General features: G+C 34.1%; 1 protein-coding gene across 5 annotated transcripts in view; it reads left to right on the forward strand.

Moving 5' to 3' along the window:
• Window positions 1–18,347, forward strand: part of bnl (fibroblast growth factor branchless) — a 162,320-nt gene that overhangs the window by 35,612 nt on the left and 108,361 nt on the right. For all 5 annotated transcript variants that reach the window (XM_070111443.1, XM_036377518.2, XM_070111448.1 and 2 more), the window contains exon 2: window positions 517–3,254. In XM_070111443.1, coding sequence (XP_069967544.1) covers window positions 1,727–3,254 — 1,528 coding nt within the window. In that variant the 5' untranslated portion in view covers window positions 517–1,726. The remainder of the gene's footprint in view (window positions 1–516; window positions 3,255–18,347) is intronic.

An 18,347-nucleotide genomic window follows, 5' to 3' on the forward strand; every position in this document is an offset into this window, starting at 1 on the left:
TTTTAAAGATACATAATTTACAAAGATCTTGTAAAATAAATAAATTATAAAAATAATATAAATATTTAAAACTCGGCTATTACGACGTAATTTTCGACAGTCGCTCGGAAAATAGGTGACTCCGCATTGACAGCAAAACCTTTCGTCATCAAGACGCTGCTCATTTGTGGGAATCGTCGATGTTGAATCATTATAGCATATAGCTGTCATACAAACTGAATGAAGAGAATCAAGTGCTTGTATCGAAAGCTTTGTCATTTGATGTGCTATCTACAAGAAATTTGGCATGGATTATAATCTATGCCAGTTATGCAATCTCCAAAGAAATTGTTAAGATCAGACCACAATTACATATGGCTGTGCTACAAACTAGCCGATTAAAATGAAGATACGATTTTATATTAAAATTGTGCGCAAGTGTGACGAATTTACTGTTTATAAAATGTATTATTAAAATTCAATATTTTATACTAATTAATTTTTATTTCCACTTCCATTTCTACTCTTTACTTGCAGTTACATAAGAGACTTAGGCATTTTTCCATTTTCCAAACGTTTTGCATACAACAACAACAGCAATAAACAACAACTACTTATATTTAAAATCGTGTTTAACTGAATAAATAATAGTGATAACGATAAGAATCATCAAGAGAATAACAAACAAACAAACAAACAGTGCTTCTAGTGGCGTAAGGGCGCATGCGCGCAAACAACAATTGGCCACGCCAACGTTTGATGCCAATGCGTTTGACAAATAAATTACTCCAACGCTGTGTGAATATTACTATGGCCAGGAGATCGACGTCTATGCAAAGTGAGCAAAAATGCATTATCAACGCGGAAGACGAAGATGAAAAGCAACGACAATTAAAATTGTATTGTGTAAAATATTGCAACAATATGGTGACCTAAATACTTGGTACACGAACAAAAAAGTTAAAGCCATAAATAAATCACTATAAATATATTTAACCAAAAAAAAAAGGTAATAATAATCATAATAAAAAACAAAAATAAAATTATAAAATAAAAAGTCGCGTGCATAAAATAAGTGACTTGAAAAAAGTATATTTTCCGAAATTTCAGAGTCAGCAACAATAAATTTCCAGTTCAAGAAATCGAGTTTCGAAAAAAGTAAAAGTTAATTGTATTGATTTATTTTGCATACAATCAATAAGTTAAACGGCGAAAGAAAAATTACGTGCATTATAACTGTGAATACATATAAACCTACAAGTATATAAAACGCATAAATACATACATATATCAGCACATAAATATATTAAAAGAAAAAACAAGTATTTTGTAGCACAAGGTGTCAATAATAAATTATTATTTTGTCAATTAAAAAAAACTAAAAACTTGCTAGTTAACTGCCCGACTCCCGAAACCTTAACAGCAAAACCAAAAATAAAAAAAAATACAACAACCACCGCGCGTTCAAACCTGTGCGACTTTTGGCAGCGCGAAAGCAAGAAGAATAGGATTTAAATATTTTAATACCGACCAACGCTGCAACGTCTCCACTACGAGTTTCATTTTTGTAGCGAGGACCCTGTCGCACAACTAATACGACATACGCGCCTCTCACGCCCCATAACCAAAGCAAGCGCAATTGAGGCGTCTTCCGACCCTTCACAATTTTGTGTAAAAATTTCAGCTTTTACGCGCGTTTGGTTAGCGGCGAGCGTTATTGGCTTAACGCCGGTTATTTATCTCGTTCATGCGAAGGAATTTACGCGTGTATTGGAGGGCCCTAGCGCTGCTGGGTGCCCTCCTTTCGATAATCATTGATTGGACGGGTATTATGGTGTGTGCGTTGCCAGTGACTCAACAGCAGCCCAGAACAACAACAAGTGCGACGACATTGCAACATCAGGGCGCTGATGCAATGGATAAATTAATGGCGGCGAATGCGACTTATGATGCGAGCGCCGCACTTCAGAATGCAACAAACACCTACCGCAGCGTTGATGATAGCGGGCACCATGTTGTTGTTGCAGATGGCGTGTCAGTAAATGGAAATTTCACATTAAACATTAATTTAAATACAAATCGAAATAGTAGCCATAGCAGTAACTATAGTGAAAATGAGCAAGAGCGAGAGCAGACGAAGCAGGAAGCGGAGCATATGTCGGCAAAACTGTCAAAAAGCCGTCAAGCGAAAAATGCCAACACCATTATTGGCGCTAATGTGCACAGCAAACGCTTAGATGGCAGAGAAAGCATGCGCCATGCGGGCGCTGTTCAAATGCGTGCGCAAAACGCGCCACCAACCTCCAGCGACGATCAGTTGCACAATGCGCAACGCATCAAAATGCTGAATTTAATATCAAACAAACGTAAGCGTAAAAAAAGCAGCGACAGCGAGCTGGCTAACAGCAGCAACAGCCATGCAAACACAGATCAGCCGGCGAAAACAACAGTCGCCGATGATCATCATACTACCACAACAACCACCGCCACAACACCACTTAGTTTTAGTGAAAATAGTATAAGCAATAAATATTTAATTACAAATAATAGTAATCCTAATGAAAATCTATCAATGGCCGCGGCGCCAAAACGAACGTTAAACAATCTCGAAACTACTACTTTTACAACGACAACAGCTATGCCTAGCAATGCTAATAATAACATTGCTAATAGTTATGTAAACTATGTTGAAGAGCAAGTGCAAGCCACCATCGATGATGCGCCTGATGATGAGGCGTCATTATTTAGTAAAATGCTCACTAGCACTAGCGCCAGCAATTATGAGGATCAGTATGAGAGCGCGAGCCGCTCGAGCATATCCTACTCCTATACAACAGCGTCGCCCGACAATGACGATACACTGCTGAACGCAGCAGTAGGGGCGCCACAATCAACCGCCTTCACAATCGCCTCAGCGCATGATACCGCCCTACTGCTGTCACGCACGGAGCGCAGTGTGCCTCAATCTGCGCCGGTATTAACGCAGGCGAAGGTCAGCGCGAGTGGGCGCGCTGTACGCCATCATGGCGGCGCCAATAATGGCGGCATAGTGCGACGTTCCTCTGACGGTAGTCCGAAATCGAGAAGACTGAACAATTTTAGAAACTTAAATGGCAGCAGGCACGCGCACAATAATTTGGATCGCAACGAGCGCTCGACCATCTCAAACTTGTCGGGTTTGTCGCGCAAAATCCAGATCTACATCAAGAATCGCTTCATACAATTGCTGCCGGACGGTACGGTGAATGGTACACAAGACGAACAAAGTGATTACAGTGAGTACGAACATGTTTTTTTTATATTATATTTGATAATTATACAACTGGATATACATATGTATTTCGTTGAAAATTTATGATTTTATGAGATGAAGAAATATGTATATAGGTATATAAAGAACTTACTTTCGGAACAGCGCCACTTTTATTTATGGTTTTGGAATTGTTCTGCATAGTTTGGTATTCGAAATTGAAGTATCCAATGAGCTAACCGTACAATAGGTATAGGTTTGGCGGTGAAAATATATGTCCAATATCGGAAGAAACATAAAATAAATAGAAAAATATTTAGGTTTATTTTTGAAAATCGAATTCAGATAGTGTTAAATTTGTATTTTTATGAGAAAGAGTAGATTAGATTAGTTTCGAGGTATGCACCGCGACCTATGGTCTATTGTGCCCTCCCCTAAGTCATATCGTATCATCTAGGCCCAGCATGTTGATAAATTCCAAAATTCTGCTGGGTGCTAGTGAGGCGATACGATCCCTGTGTGGAAACATGGATCCCAGGGCCTTGATTCTGCGTCTGCAGACTGCTGTGCAGTTCATCAGCAGATGTTCAGGGGTTTCCGGCTCTATGTCGCAGAACCGGCAGTTTGCAGAAGAGGCTATGCCCATGTTAAAGAGGTGCTTCTTGAGCCTGCAATGGCCGGTGTAGAACGCTGCCAGTAGCCGGAATTTGTTTCTGGGGAGATTAATTATGGCTTTAAACCGCTTGAGGTCGTAACCCCCCAATAGCAGTCTGGCATGGTGCATGCCCTGAAGTTGTTGCCAATGTATCTCCCTGCTTGCTCTTTCCTCCCTTCGGAGGAGCTCTTTGATGGTATGAGGACCAACCGCTATGTATGGTTCCGGCCCTACCATTTTTGTAGAGGCTGCAGAGCGGGCTAATTCGTCAGCTAGTTCGTTCCCAGCTATACCCCTATGGCCAGGCACCCAAATAAGGTGTACTCGGTTTTGCTTAGATAGGCTGTTCAGCCGTTCTATACACTCCATCACTAGGAGAGATCTGACCTCATAGGCTGAGATCGCTCTTAGTGCCGCCTGACTATCGCTGAGTATAGCGATACTCTTATTGCGATAGTTGCGTTGGAGGTTTATCCCTACACACCGACTTATAGCATAGACCTCAGCTTGGAAAATGCTTGGGAATGAGAAAGAGTAATAAAGAAATATTTTGATGAGAGAATGAGCACGACAAATATACAAACGACTTGTTATTCGAAGCCTTCAAAGCTCAGAGTCAGAAAAAATTAGTTTTCTGTCATATGATCAAACTCAATATGCATTCAAAATGAAAATAACATTGGACTCACACTTTTATTGTTTCTCTAAAATTTTCTAAAGCATAAAAAAACTAAAGTTATTCTTACTACCCATTAAACCGAAATTAGATTAGCTTTTCAATGGCCTATTTTAGAGTTCGTAAGAAACTATTTTTAACATAACTGTAAACGTAAATATAGTATTTATAGCACTACTATATTATTGTTGTTTACGCTAAAATAATTTTCAATATTTTTGCATTGAATTTATTAAATTTAATTTTGCATTAAATTTGCACAATAAGATTCTTGAAGCAGCTTAGAAATAATTTTTTTCGACAAGCAAATTGAGCTGTTGAAATTAATTTCTTTTTTCAAATCAATATTATATATATATATAGGCATTTTATTTTCCAATTATATTTTATTTTTTATTTTCTGAGTTTATTTATTTCTTTTCACACATTAAGGCGGTTGAAAAACCAATTCTTAAATTCATTTCTCAGTTGTAAAATATAGAACTTTCTTCTTCTTCTCAATTAAATACGAGAAAATATAATGATATGTGATGCATTTTTTTAATACTATTTTCTATTGTTTTCAACAATTAAAGTATTTGCGCTGGTTCTACATTCGCTCGTAAAACCGTTCGCATTTCGTTGTTATTTAGCATTTACGAGCTTCTGTTCTATTTATAATTTATAGTTATTTTTAAATATATCTTTATTTTTTTTTTAATAAAACAACAAATTTGGAAATTTTTGGCAGCGAAATTGGCACACTCATGCCACGTTTGTCCTTTGTATTAAGTGCCTCAAATTTCGCGATAAAGTGTGTTGAACCATAAAAAAATAAATTGATAAAACTAATAAAAAAAAAATATAAAAGCGCTTGAAATATGCTAAGCAGGCATTAGTGGTCAAGCAAAGGTATAGTGTAGTATAGTATAGCATAGTGTTAGAAATGTGGAGGAACGAAAAATATGACAGCTGCTGCGCGGACAAATATTATCAACGTGAAAGCGCAGAGGATGCGCGAAAGTCACATTGAAGGCGAGTCAATATTAAAATCAAGAATATGTCTAAATAAAAATAAACAAATGTTATATAAAAAAGTTCGATGTATATATAATATTTTTTATATAATTTTTCACATATTTTGTCTATCTATAATAAAGTCTTTAATCAATGTCACAAATATAAACATTTTCATAGTAAAAATATCTTACAGTTTAACACGATTACTTTTTTGCGTTCCATCTCCGCAATATTTAAACATTTTCTATTAAATTTTTATTTTGTTACTACACTCAATGTCTTTTAATTTTTTTACCATTAAAATCACGTAAATTTACGCAACTTCGTGTGATTTATGACTCACTTTCGTATATTGTCATTAATGTTCTCAACAAATGTCCAATTTTCATACACACACGAACTTTTTGAACTACTCCGCCACTGTTGCCCCTTCGTAGTGGTGCAAACATAAATATTTGTCCGCCTTGCCTTAATCTCGTCTGCGTCGCAAAGAAAAACACTTTCTTTGCGCTGAAAAGATAATAATGGCTTTTAAATACTTTCTTTTTTGTTTTCAAAAAATGGGGTGTACCAGCGTATGAAATAAATCTTTGTCAAATTAGCATACTTAAAGTATATGCTTAATATATGTATTTCTAATATGCCAAAAATTGGCGGATAAAATTTTGTGTAAGAAAATTTTGTTCAGAAACCACATTTAGTTAAGCTCTTGAGCCGTTTTAGTCTTCAACAATTTTCGTAAAAACACTAAATGCATAGAAAAAAATATGTTTTTATACTCTTGCAACATGCTGCTAGAGAGTATAATAGTTTTGTTCACCTAACGGTTGTTTGTATCAACTAAAAATGATCGAGTTAGATATAAGGTTATGTATATATAAATGATCAGAATGACGAGTGTGTTCGTCCATCCGTTTGTACGGCCAAGCGATAACTTGAGTAAAAATTGAGATATTGTGATGAAACTTAGTACAAATATTCCTTAGCACCCAAGGGAGGTTGGTATTGCAAATAGCCGGAATCGGACTATTGCCACGGCCACAAAATGTCATTAAATGAAAACTTTTAAAGTGCCATAATTTTGTTTGCTTAGTAAAGGAGATCGCAGTACCCATACATATCTTACAAACCACTTAAGATATATCAACCAAACTTGCTGAGAAGAAGTGATTTCCCCTCTTTAAACTCTGTAAATATGGGGTAAATTGGATGACAACCAAGCTTGATTCCCATATAACAAACTTTTATATATATATATATATAACTTGTTCCAAAAATGGGTAAAAGCAGGTCAACACTTCCCTTAGTCCCCATATACCTAACAGAAATATTTTCGAACCTCCGCATCACTTTATACCGCATCTATCCGTCAATATGTAAGAAATCTTAATGAAATTCAGGAAAAATATTTTTCTTATAACAGTGCATCCTCTTTACTTAAAATAAAATCACGGCGATATTTTTCTTAGTTTGATATGACGCTTTGTCAAAACCTGAAGGTGTTCTTTCACCTTTGTTCCTTGCAAGTTGCAAGAGTATGAAATGTTCGGTTAAAACCGAATTAAGCGCTTTCTAGTTTATTTTTTAATATTAAGTTTGCAAGCACCTGAAGGAATTTCCCGGGCTTCTTCCTTACATGTTTTTAAATATTTTTGAAAAATTTGGAAAAAAAATAAATAAAAAATCGACAACACAGCACCTATTTGTTTATATATTTGACTTCATGTGTGTAGGTGTCCAATAGTCTAAAATTGTATTTTTTAGCGACTTGGCCCGCAACAAAGCAAATAAAGCAATTGTCTCTGATTTATATATAGGTATATATATTTAGTCTAAACCATAAAAAAACTAAAAAAAACTGTTTGCAGACAAGGAATGAATAGACAAAGTCTGTAGTTGTTAAAGGTGCTTAGTGGTTACTCACCTGGGGACACAATGAGCCTAATGTTGGCTTTATAGCGACCGTTTGCTATCTGTCGTTCTTCCGACGTACCCCTATAACCAACCAATCGCAGTCTCTTCTCTCAATGCTGCCAAGTTTATCCAAATTATGACGTTTCACTAAAAAGTGCTGCCAGTGCATCGTTCGTTTCGCCACTCCCTAAGTACGAAACCCAATCAAAACAGTTAAGTTTATCAGATGTTCTTAATTTATTTGAAATGAGAGTTTTTGGAAAAAACCATTAAAATATCAAACTAAAAAAAACTTTTATTTTTAAATAATTTAATTGCATTTTCTTTCTAATTCACTTATTTCTAATGCAACATGACTTCCTTATGTACTCAGTGCACTTTCTTTGGTATTTGCCACAACTTTTACTCTCATTGCCTTCGATTAAAAAGTGTTTACTCATGCTCTGGACTTTCATTAAACGAAGATACACAAAAACAAAGAAACGAAAAGTCATGCAAACCTTAACAGCAACATTGCAACAGAGTTTGAGCAACTGCAACTGCAGTGTGGCAACAAAGCCAAAGAGGTATCGATATACAATGATCAGCCGTAATAATTCAATCAACATAACCAGAAGTCAATTGACTCATGTTCCGAGATACACGTTGTTGATGTTTATCATTACCAAAAACCATTCCAAACACACAAACGCACACACACACACTGACCAACAAGCGTTCATATGCACCCAAAAGAGGCAGCAACATCCTGCAGTCACAATCGAATGAAAAAACCGAAACCTCAGCGTTAAGTACTGTTACACACATGCATGCGCTCACTTCCACACCCTCTCTCGCTGTCCCAATGCCGGGGCCACGAATTTATTATGTAGCCGGCTAAAACACATTGGCCGCGTTGGCCTTACTCACGTCACGTCACGTTGCTCGAGCTCCTGGCGGTTGGCTGATAGCAGGCTAACTGGCGATATGCTGCCGGCATGCGCGCACTCGTATCTCATCCAGCGCAGAGTCATTGGTTGCCTGGCTTTGGATTTTCGCCTTGCTTATGCATTGCAAATTTATAAACTGCAAAATTTGATAACGAACAACACGTACCGTTAACATACAACAATGAAAAAGTAAAAGAAGAATTCTACAAAGGTGCAGAAGGGGGCACAGGTATACAGGAATGAAATGTATATGTCTACAACATACCTACATTTGAAAAATGCCTGGCAACAAGTGCTACTTTGTTGTTATTGTAGTTTGCTTTGCAATTTTTGTGGCATTTCTGTTGCCATGTCTTTGCCAAAACGGCGCGCTGACTCAAATATTATCATTATCAATTTTAAAGGCAACATCATCATTATCGTTGTTGGTGTAAATGTTGTCGTTAGTGTATCTTTTGTTTTTGTGCTTGCTTTGTGTTGTTTTTGTGATTGACAGCGAAGCGGCTGATCAGCCAGCGGCCAGTGGCGATCGATAGCGTCTGAACTTAGTGAACAAATATTTTATGTGCTATGCGGAAGAGCGCCTAAAACTATCCAAAAGCATCAAAAATACTTTTTTTTGGCTTATTTGAACAAGGAAAAATTAAAAAAAAAACAGCTTTTCGTACTAACATCCTTTATTAAATTAACCTGTGTCATAATCACTGGCAAACAATTAACTTTGTGCTACATACATATATGTATAATATATACATATATGGTTTAACTAATAAGCTCTCTGCTGGTTCGCCATTTTCAAGCAAATAAATATGACAATAGTTTATCAAAAGTCTTAAAAAGATGGTATAAAGCCTAAATATAGGCTTAACATGTTAAATTTTCGGTATTCAGTTGAAAACTGCTTAATATCGAGTTTGGCTATTCAGTGTGACAATGTGACAATAACTTTGTTATTTATAATCTATAAATTGCTATTTTATATTTAGTTATCCAGCGTCTCCGTTAATATTTTTATGGCGATCAACAAAATTTTTTTTTGAAAATATTTTCAAAAGTTTCACCCCACACAACTCTTAAAATGCTACATTTGAAACTTAAATTTGACCTTTTCCGTTAGTTGAGGCCAACTGACCGTTTGTAGAGACGTAAGATTTCGCATTATTGCTATTACAACGAAACGCCGAAGCTAATATGAAAACTAAAGCAAGTAGTAAGTAGAAATATATTTTTAGGTGAACGTGCCACCGAGTCCGATACTAAAGTGTTTGCCAGAGATACAGTCGGCGGTACGTCAGTAGAATTACACATATATATGTTATGTATATGCACATACTAGTATATGCCTCTTGCTTTTTGCTCGAATATTTTTATCTCTTGCAACATGTTGCACAGAGTATAATTGTTTTGTTCACCTAACCTATTCGTATTACCTAATAATAATCGTATTAGATATAGGGTTATGTATAAATAAATGATCAGGATGATGAGACGAGTTGAAATCTGAGCGACTGTCTGTCTGTTTGTTTGTCTGTGCAAGCAATAACTTGAGTAAAAATAACGTTATCTTAATGAAACTTAGTACACCCCCAGTGCGTATGGCTGACTTTTTGCTCAAAATATCGGTCAATCTGCGAGATATGTTAGAGAAATCCGGTGAAAATGTTTCATTGATAAAAATACCGTTGTGTCAAAAATGACATAATTGACATTCATGATTTTTAAATGTCTGGCTATATGTTTATATATAATATATATATTTATAAAATTGCTTGAAAATAAGTTCTCTAGTATACCTGAGCAATGTCAAACAATAATGCAGTCAGCCCTTCCATTTCTATGCGCCCAATGATTTTAGTATAATTTTCGCTGACGGGTAATAAAATATAGTAATAATGCTGAGTCTATGACCTTTAAATATGTTAATATGTTACCAAATTTGATTGCGATCCACTCACCATTCCTTCGAACAATGAAGTTGAGCCTTTTTGCTACATTTCATAATATAAACTTTTGCATAAATAACTAAATTGCAAGAGTATGAAATGTTCGCTTACACCCGAATTTAGCCCTTCCTTACTTATTTCTAATGTTTTTTGTCATTATAGGTATTATATATTCCTACACAAGCGTGCGCTCGGCTGCCAATCCAGTGGCGTGTCTTGTGGACTTTTTCACGGAACCATTGAGCTTTCAACCGGATTTGCATATTAAATATATTATGCTTAAGTTACTTAACATAAAACCAAATATATGCCATTAAGGCTGCGCTTAAAACGATAAGCCGTGATCGCTTGAGCTTGTCTAACTGCCCCTACCGGCTAATACCGACTGAGTGACTGATTGACTAGCGCGCTGTCTGCTTTGTCGTCGTCTAATTGGCACGTAGCTCTTCTTTGTGACCTTTTGATAAATTAAATTGCATTTAAATTGGTTGATTCGCTGAGTTTGCTGGGGTGCTATTATCAAAGCTACACTGGTTGGATAAATTAAAGTATCAAGTGTCTTGACAGTTTTAATTTTGAGCACACATATTTCACTTTTGATTGCTAGTGTAGAGATTTGTAGATAAAAAGGGGAGTGTCGCACTAGTTTGCCAGCCTGAAGTAAATTATAATAATATTTCATGAATTCAAGAAAATTTGATTATATGGTAAAATTGTATTTGGAAAATTTTATCAATAGTTAGAAAACTACAAAAATTATTTTTTTATAAAAAACTTTTATTTTTTTATAACAAACTTTAAGCGATCTTACTAGGCCTTAATAAACGCCTACATAAAAAAATTAATCCAAAGGCAAATAAATTATGAAATATAGGCTTAAGGTGCTTGAACTCGGAGAACAGTATGCTTAAATGTTTAGCAGAGTTTGTATTTGTACATAAAGATCAACTTTCATAGCTGAAAAACAGAGTGACAAAGTCAAATACACTACCATACTCGCTGTTAATAAACATATGTCTATATACAATAGTATGTAGTTATGTGCAGACACCAACTCGAAGTCATGTGTAATGCTATTTGGGAATCACTCGAACGTACTCGTGCTCACTTACAAACTTGGTGACCGAGTCATAAAAGCGACAAAGCATAACGCCGCTGATAAGCCAATAAATCGTTATTTTTGTAATGTTGCATATTTATTGATGTGTGTTTTCCTTGTATGCCACTATATATGTATGTACATATGTATAGTTAGATCGGTGTTTCTGTGTTCAAGTCCATTAAATATGTCAACACGGCCAAAGACAAGCGTCGTTGCGCTCATCAAATGCAAGAGACATCAATTGCTATTTACATATGTGCATACATACCTACAAATGCATTAATGTAATAAATAACACAAATAGTAATCTAGTTTTGATTACAAATAACCCAGCAGCGAATTTTTTATGCGTTGGTACTCATGATTTCTTTGATGCTGTGGAACTGGTGAAATATTTGGGGTTATTGTATCAAAAAACATTTGCATTATTATTATTTATTTAAATCAATTTATGTATGCATTAATATATCATTCGATAAACATATGGAATCTATGTTTTAACTTATAACAAACTTTGTATATACATATACAATATATTTTCATATACATATGTAAATATTTGTTTAATAAAAAGGTTAATTAATATTTTTCAACAAAACAAAAACAGACTTACATTATTCTTATTATTATTACTATATATGCACTTTGTAAACATAAAAGTTTTTAATTAAAAAAATAGTGCTTATTAAAAATGTGTACTTATTATATCCTGAACAGGGTATATTAAGTTTGCCACGAAGTTTGTAATATCCAGAAGGAAACGTCGGAAATCCTATAAAATATATACATAAGTGATCAGCATGCTGAGCTGAGTTGATTTAGCCATGTTCGTCCGTCTTTCTGTATATACACAAACTAGCCCCTTAATTTTTAAGCTATCGATCTGAAATTTTGAACTTGTCCGTTTCTTACAAGAAGCTGCTCATTTGGCGGAACGGCCGATATCGGACCACTTAAGCATATATTGTAGTTACCATGCAAACTGCACGATCGGCATCATGTACTTATATGGAAAACTTTTTCATTTGCCAAGATATCTTCACGAAATGTGTCATGCATCATGATCTAAGGCAATTATGCAAGCTACGAAAAAATTGTTCAGATTGGATCACTATAGCATGTAGCTGTCATACAAACTGAACGATCGGAATCAAGTTCTTGTAAGAATTTTTGTGGTATTTGTGATTATATTTGGTATCATAGGTACTGTGCAACCAAATTTAGCGTTTTTTTCTTGTTTTTTGTCTTATTCGTGTTTTCTTATTTAAAATTTGTTTATTTCTAATTTATTATTTGCAGTTTGAACATTACTGGGCTGGTGAGTTATTAAATCCGAAATAGCTGAACGCCACAATTGCTTAGTTTTCAAGTGTTTTTCTACACTTGCTAACGAAAAATATATATAAATATAAAAATATATGTAAATATATACAGCAAGTTATGTATTTGTGTTATGCTATGTAATGTTGTAGTGATAAGCGCGCGAATATTTAATGAATGACGGAAGTAAGGGCACATGAGGGCTTTTAAGCACAACATGCGCTCGCCCTACTTGTTTCCTCTATTAAATGAAGGGGGTATATATAGGGGATTTTAATGTAAACACACACACACACACTCACCTATAAATGCGAGCACTTTAAGCAGCTAATATATGACTAAGCTTTTATGCAGTAGTTGATCGCTATCAATCATAAATACTCATCGATTGAAAATTATTGCTTTTATTCAATATATTAATATTTATCACACTTTTCGCGCTCCACCAACCTTTTGTTAAATATTTTCCCACATAATTTTTATTGCATAGCCGTTTTGCATTAAATTTATAGCATGCAACAAATTTCCAATTGCGTCTACCAGCCTTCACACACACACTTGCGTACAGTAGAATGTTGGCACAGTAGCCCAGTAGCCGATATTTTTGCTGCACACATGCGGGAAAGAAAAATAAATAAGCAAATACGAGGAAACTACAAAGAAGCTACCAGCACTACAATACCAGCGCGCGCTCATCACGCCGCGATAACATACTTATGTAATTATGTGTATGTCGCAGTTGCTTGTATGCAGTTGGCAAGATAAAAATATCATAACGTTGACATTATAAATTTGTAACCAACATAAGGAACAAATTGACTGGCATAAATGTATATGTATGTATATACACTCACACATAAGTAGCTATGTTGGTATGCTCAAATGAACAGCGGCGCACGCAAACTGCCGTTCCATGGCGTGTGTTGCGCATTCACCTCACTTACAAATGATTTATACCAACAATGCGGGCCTACCTATACCATCCTATATACCGGCCGTCACCCAGTGGGTTGTGCTTCCACGCGTTTGCATGGGCGCGTGTTTGTGTGTGCAGTGGCGACAAAACTGTGTCAATGCCTGCCTCAATAAAATTTTGTATTGAAAGAACATTAAAATTTGTTTTTGTTAAGTTTTTTTCCACTTTTATTCACAGCTTTGTTTGTGTGCGTGTTGTAGGCTGATTTTTTACACTGAAGTGACAAAAAATGTAAATGGGAAAAACAACAATTTCACTGCCAATAAATTAAACCGTGAAAAATTCCACAAAATTCAGCCTTTTCGTGGTAAATGTCATTAATCATAAATATTGGAAATATCACGTAGCCTCGTGGCCCCTGAGGTGTTCCAGCATCACATCTTCCACTTATTTGTTTTAATGTGTAAACCATATATGCCACTTTTGTTTGTGTGTTTACACAGTACGCAATAATGCTAATCAAATATATTGGAGTGTGTATTGGAAATATTGAATTAAATTCGATATTTTTTAAACATTCTTTCTCTCTTTCAACTTTCAACATTATTTGTAAAATTTTTGTATTCAATTATATTTAAAGAAAATTTTACTAACTTTTGAGAGCTAATCAGTGAGATCTCGTTTCTAAATTGGTAATTTGCGCTTTTGTAAATAATGCTACAGAGCACTAAACACTTCGAAACAACAAATTAAACGCACAAGTTGTCTATTAAGATAAAAGTGTCACTTCTGAAATTAGCTCATGGACAAAATTATATTGTTAAAAAATAAATGGGTATATTAACCTCCAAATAAAACTTCCACACATTTTTATGAACTTATTTATGATGCCACAGCTCATAACAAGACACAACAACAACTGGAAATTTCGATTTCATTGCACAAGTTATTTGCAAAGGATGACATGAAAATTACAGTTATATTTTTTTATTCGATTTTTATGTATTATTTTTTGTTGAACAACTTGGAAACATCGCAAACTATTATGGGTGTCTACTAGACCAAAACAGCATAAGTGGTTGGCTACTTAGTACATAGGTATAAATGTATGTATGCACGCGTTTTTAATGTCCATCGCTCCTTATGCCATTTCTATCCGAGAGTTCGCCGTTATGCCGACACATTTTCGTGTTGTCGCTGATTGAGCAATCTCTTTGAATTTTCGACTTATAATTAGCAGCCATTCCAACCAACGACGACGGTCGTAAATTGCATACAGACATATATGTACCTGAGAGAAAAATGTTTGACGTGAGTTTTGGTTGGCGTTGAATGCGGCATAGATCCCAACATTTTAAAAAATTGTAGTAGTGTCTTACCGAATGTTTCGCTGTGTGGCAGATTGTGCGACATTTCCATCAGATTCATTTGTTTTGTGGCATTCTTGATACATCTGCATAACTTTTCATAATTTAAAGCCTCTTTCTTCGCACAATTTGTTTGCGTGGAAATTTTTGCGTGTTGCTAACCGTCTGACTCTGTTTATTCAAAATGTTTAAATGTTTGAATAAAACTCAAGCTATAAGTACGCAACTTTTTTTTTGGTTACGCTACACATTTCAAATCAAATTAAGAGAATTTAATGGAGAGTGGCATTTTTTCTGCTGGCGCGTATACTTTTTGTTGAGTAAAACTAAATTATAAATAATAGGATAAAATGATACTAATTTTATTATAACTGGTAAAATACAAAATTTTTAGTGTCTTAAGAATTTAAAATTGAAAACAAAAATAATTATGTATATATGTTTAGTTAATTTTTAAATTAATTTCCAAAAAAAGTGTTCTTAGAAATTTCTAAAATACGCAGAAATATATTTTAATTAAAAAATGTGTTTTCAAAGATTTCTAAAATAAGTAGATATATATTTTAATAAAAAACTCTTCTAGAAACAAACCATGCGGAGATTAAAAATTTTGTAGCTTAACATATTAATTATGTGTAATTATGTTGCTAGCGATTTAAAAATATACTGCTCTACAATATTTACATATGTTTACATATTCTGAGAATCAAGAAAAAAATTAAAAATAAAAGTGTATTGTCTTTTAAAATATTCGAAGACACAATATTTTTGTGAATTGCAGCAAATTATTAAAAAAACTTTTTTAAATGAAACTTCATTTAGTAATTCAAGTTTTTTAAAATAATTTTTTTATTTTTTTTTTGTGAAAGCAAATTCCATAAAATACTCAACAGCTATTTTTAAAAGTCAACTAAAATAGATTTCAAACATTTTTGATCACAAGGTTTTTGTTGTTTTCTCCCTAAAAGCACTTCGCACATTTTGTTACGATTTATATATTTGTTCGAATCTTGGTACGCATATTTTCGCTTCCTCACGGTTTTGCTTTTGTATTTTTTGATCGCGTAGTAGTTTCTGTTGTTTTTGGCCCAAAAGCCTTGAATTGCAAAGCGTTTTTGTTTCTGCTTTGTTTAACAAAAACCAAATCAGAGCAATGAACGCGACAGTCAAGAAACCAGTCAAAAGTATTGTAACGGTGTTATGCTGGTGGAGGCAGCGAGCGAGTTTACGTTTGAATGTTGAAGCAGGTGGACCAATTCGAAATCTTTTTTGAGTATGTATGAGTGTGCGTTGCTGACAGACATTTTCGCATATTTATGAGCTCCGTTTACGATTCGACGGTTGCGGAAAATAATTGAGTCAAAAGTAAGTATAATGATGTTGCCAATTAAGCTTTTGCAAATACGCAATGCTTATGACTATATGAGCACTTGCACGTGCTCGTCTTTTGGCTTTCTAAGTCCCAAAAGTGGTTTTGTGTTATAACAAGCGCCGCAACACTTCCTCATTTGCTTCAAAGCCAGTTTCTATCGTCAACAAGCTCATCACTTATTCTCCGCCTCTCAAATTGCCGAATCAAATGCTGATCCATTTATCAGACGCCAACTGAACTTAGTGAATGTCAACACATAAAAATTGTTATGCAAGTTATTGATTGCTTACCAAAAACAAAATATTGTGCGCCCCTAAAGTTAATTTATGCATTAAGTAGGCTTTATGTAGGCCTGATGAAAGTGAGATTTTCTCATGTAAATGCAAATACTTTAAGTGTTGGCTTAAAACATAAAATAGAAACAAAGCCAAAAAAATTTTTTTTGTTTTTTTACAAAAATAACCCATTAATTTCCTAAAATTTTTTTAATTCTGTTGTTGGTATTTGCTGCTGAACAACCTTGACTCCGAAAACTTGTAAGCCTCAACAACTACATACGTTTCTCTATGTTTACATACATATTATATATGTTACAATTTTGTACAAACAATGCGTTTGTATTGCACGTGTGAAAAATATATGTGGTATTTAGCAACTTAGGTTAATATTTTTGATACACTTTTTATGAAAATCGATTTGTTGCCGGTTTAGAATTTTTGCATTTGAACCAAAGTTTGTTAGTTGCAGTTAGCAAACATATAATAGCTGTCTTCGATTCGCCATTTCTCTAATCGCTACTGCTCTCTTGTCAAAAAATTACATGTAAAGGCAACGACAAAGCTATCGAGTTGAATTCGTACAAGAGAGTATGCGTTTTGCATATTTTAGATCAGTTCCACAATTACTGAATGGTTCAAATGACTAACGAAAATACAAATTTTGTTTTCTTTGTTGTTCCTTGTATTTTTAAGCCATGAGACCTAAAATCAATTACAGTATAAATTATGGCTAACCAAAATAAAATGTTACATCAACATTTTTAAACGCAAAACAAAATTTCTCCACTAAGAAAGAATCATAATACTATTCCGCAAGCGTCGGAAGACATGTTAGTGCAGGGTTGTACAACAAGTGCTGCCGGTTTGTTTGAGTATCTGGAATAATTTGTTCGATTCGCTGAAGAGTAATGCTTGGCGTACCGAAGATAGCTAATAATTAATGCCTTAATACCTGTTTGATGGCGTAGTATTTTGTATTTCTATTTTATTTAAAATATAATTTTAATACAAACGTTCTTTAATTTGCTTAACTGTTCTGTTAATGTTATAACAGATTTTATTAACATTTTTGTGATAAAAACAGTATAAAGAAAGAGTTTGATGTTTGAGAGGTGACAGTCTCTTATACACACAGCATCTTTGAAATTACATTTGGTTGAAATAGTTTTAATTGTTTTGATTGAAATAATTTTGTAGTAACTACGAAACTTTTTTTAACCACTGAGTTAGTTTATTAATTCAATTTTTTTCTCTATTTAATTTATTTTTTTCTTTATTTTTTTTATCTTATTACTTTTTAAAATTTTAAATTTTTAACTTTTTTTTATGATTTTTTATACTTAAGTTTTTGTTTAATTTGTCTAATTTTATTTTGTTTATTTTATTCTGTAATATCTTATATTTTTGATGTTTTATTTTAGTTTTTTTTTATTTTATTTTATTCTATTTTATTTTAATTACTGTATTATTTCATTTTACTGCTTTCTGCTTATATTCTTATTTTTTTGTTTGTTAAATATTCATCCAGTTCGTTTTTTAAATTTGTTATAGCCAATTTAGAAGCTACAAAGAGTCAATCAACGCACCAAGTCATGTTAAAAGTGAGGTTAAAACCGAACAAATTCAACCTTTGACCAATCGCCGCTG

Source organism: Bactrocera oleae, chromosome 2, assembly GCF_042242935.1.
Source record: "Bactrocera oleae isolate idBacOlea1 chromosome 2, idBacOlea1, whole genome shotgun sequence".
Lineage (NCBI taxonomy): Eukaryota > Metazoa > Arthropoda > Insecta > Diptera > Tephritidae > Bactrocera > Bactrocera oleae.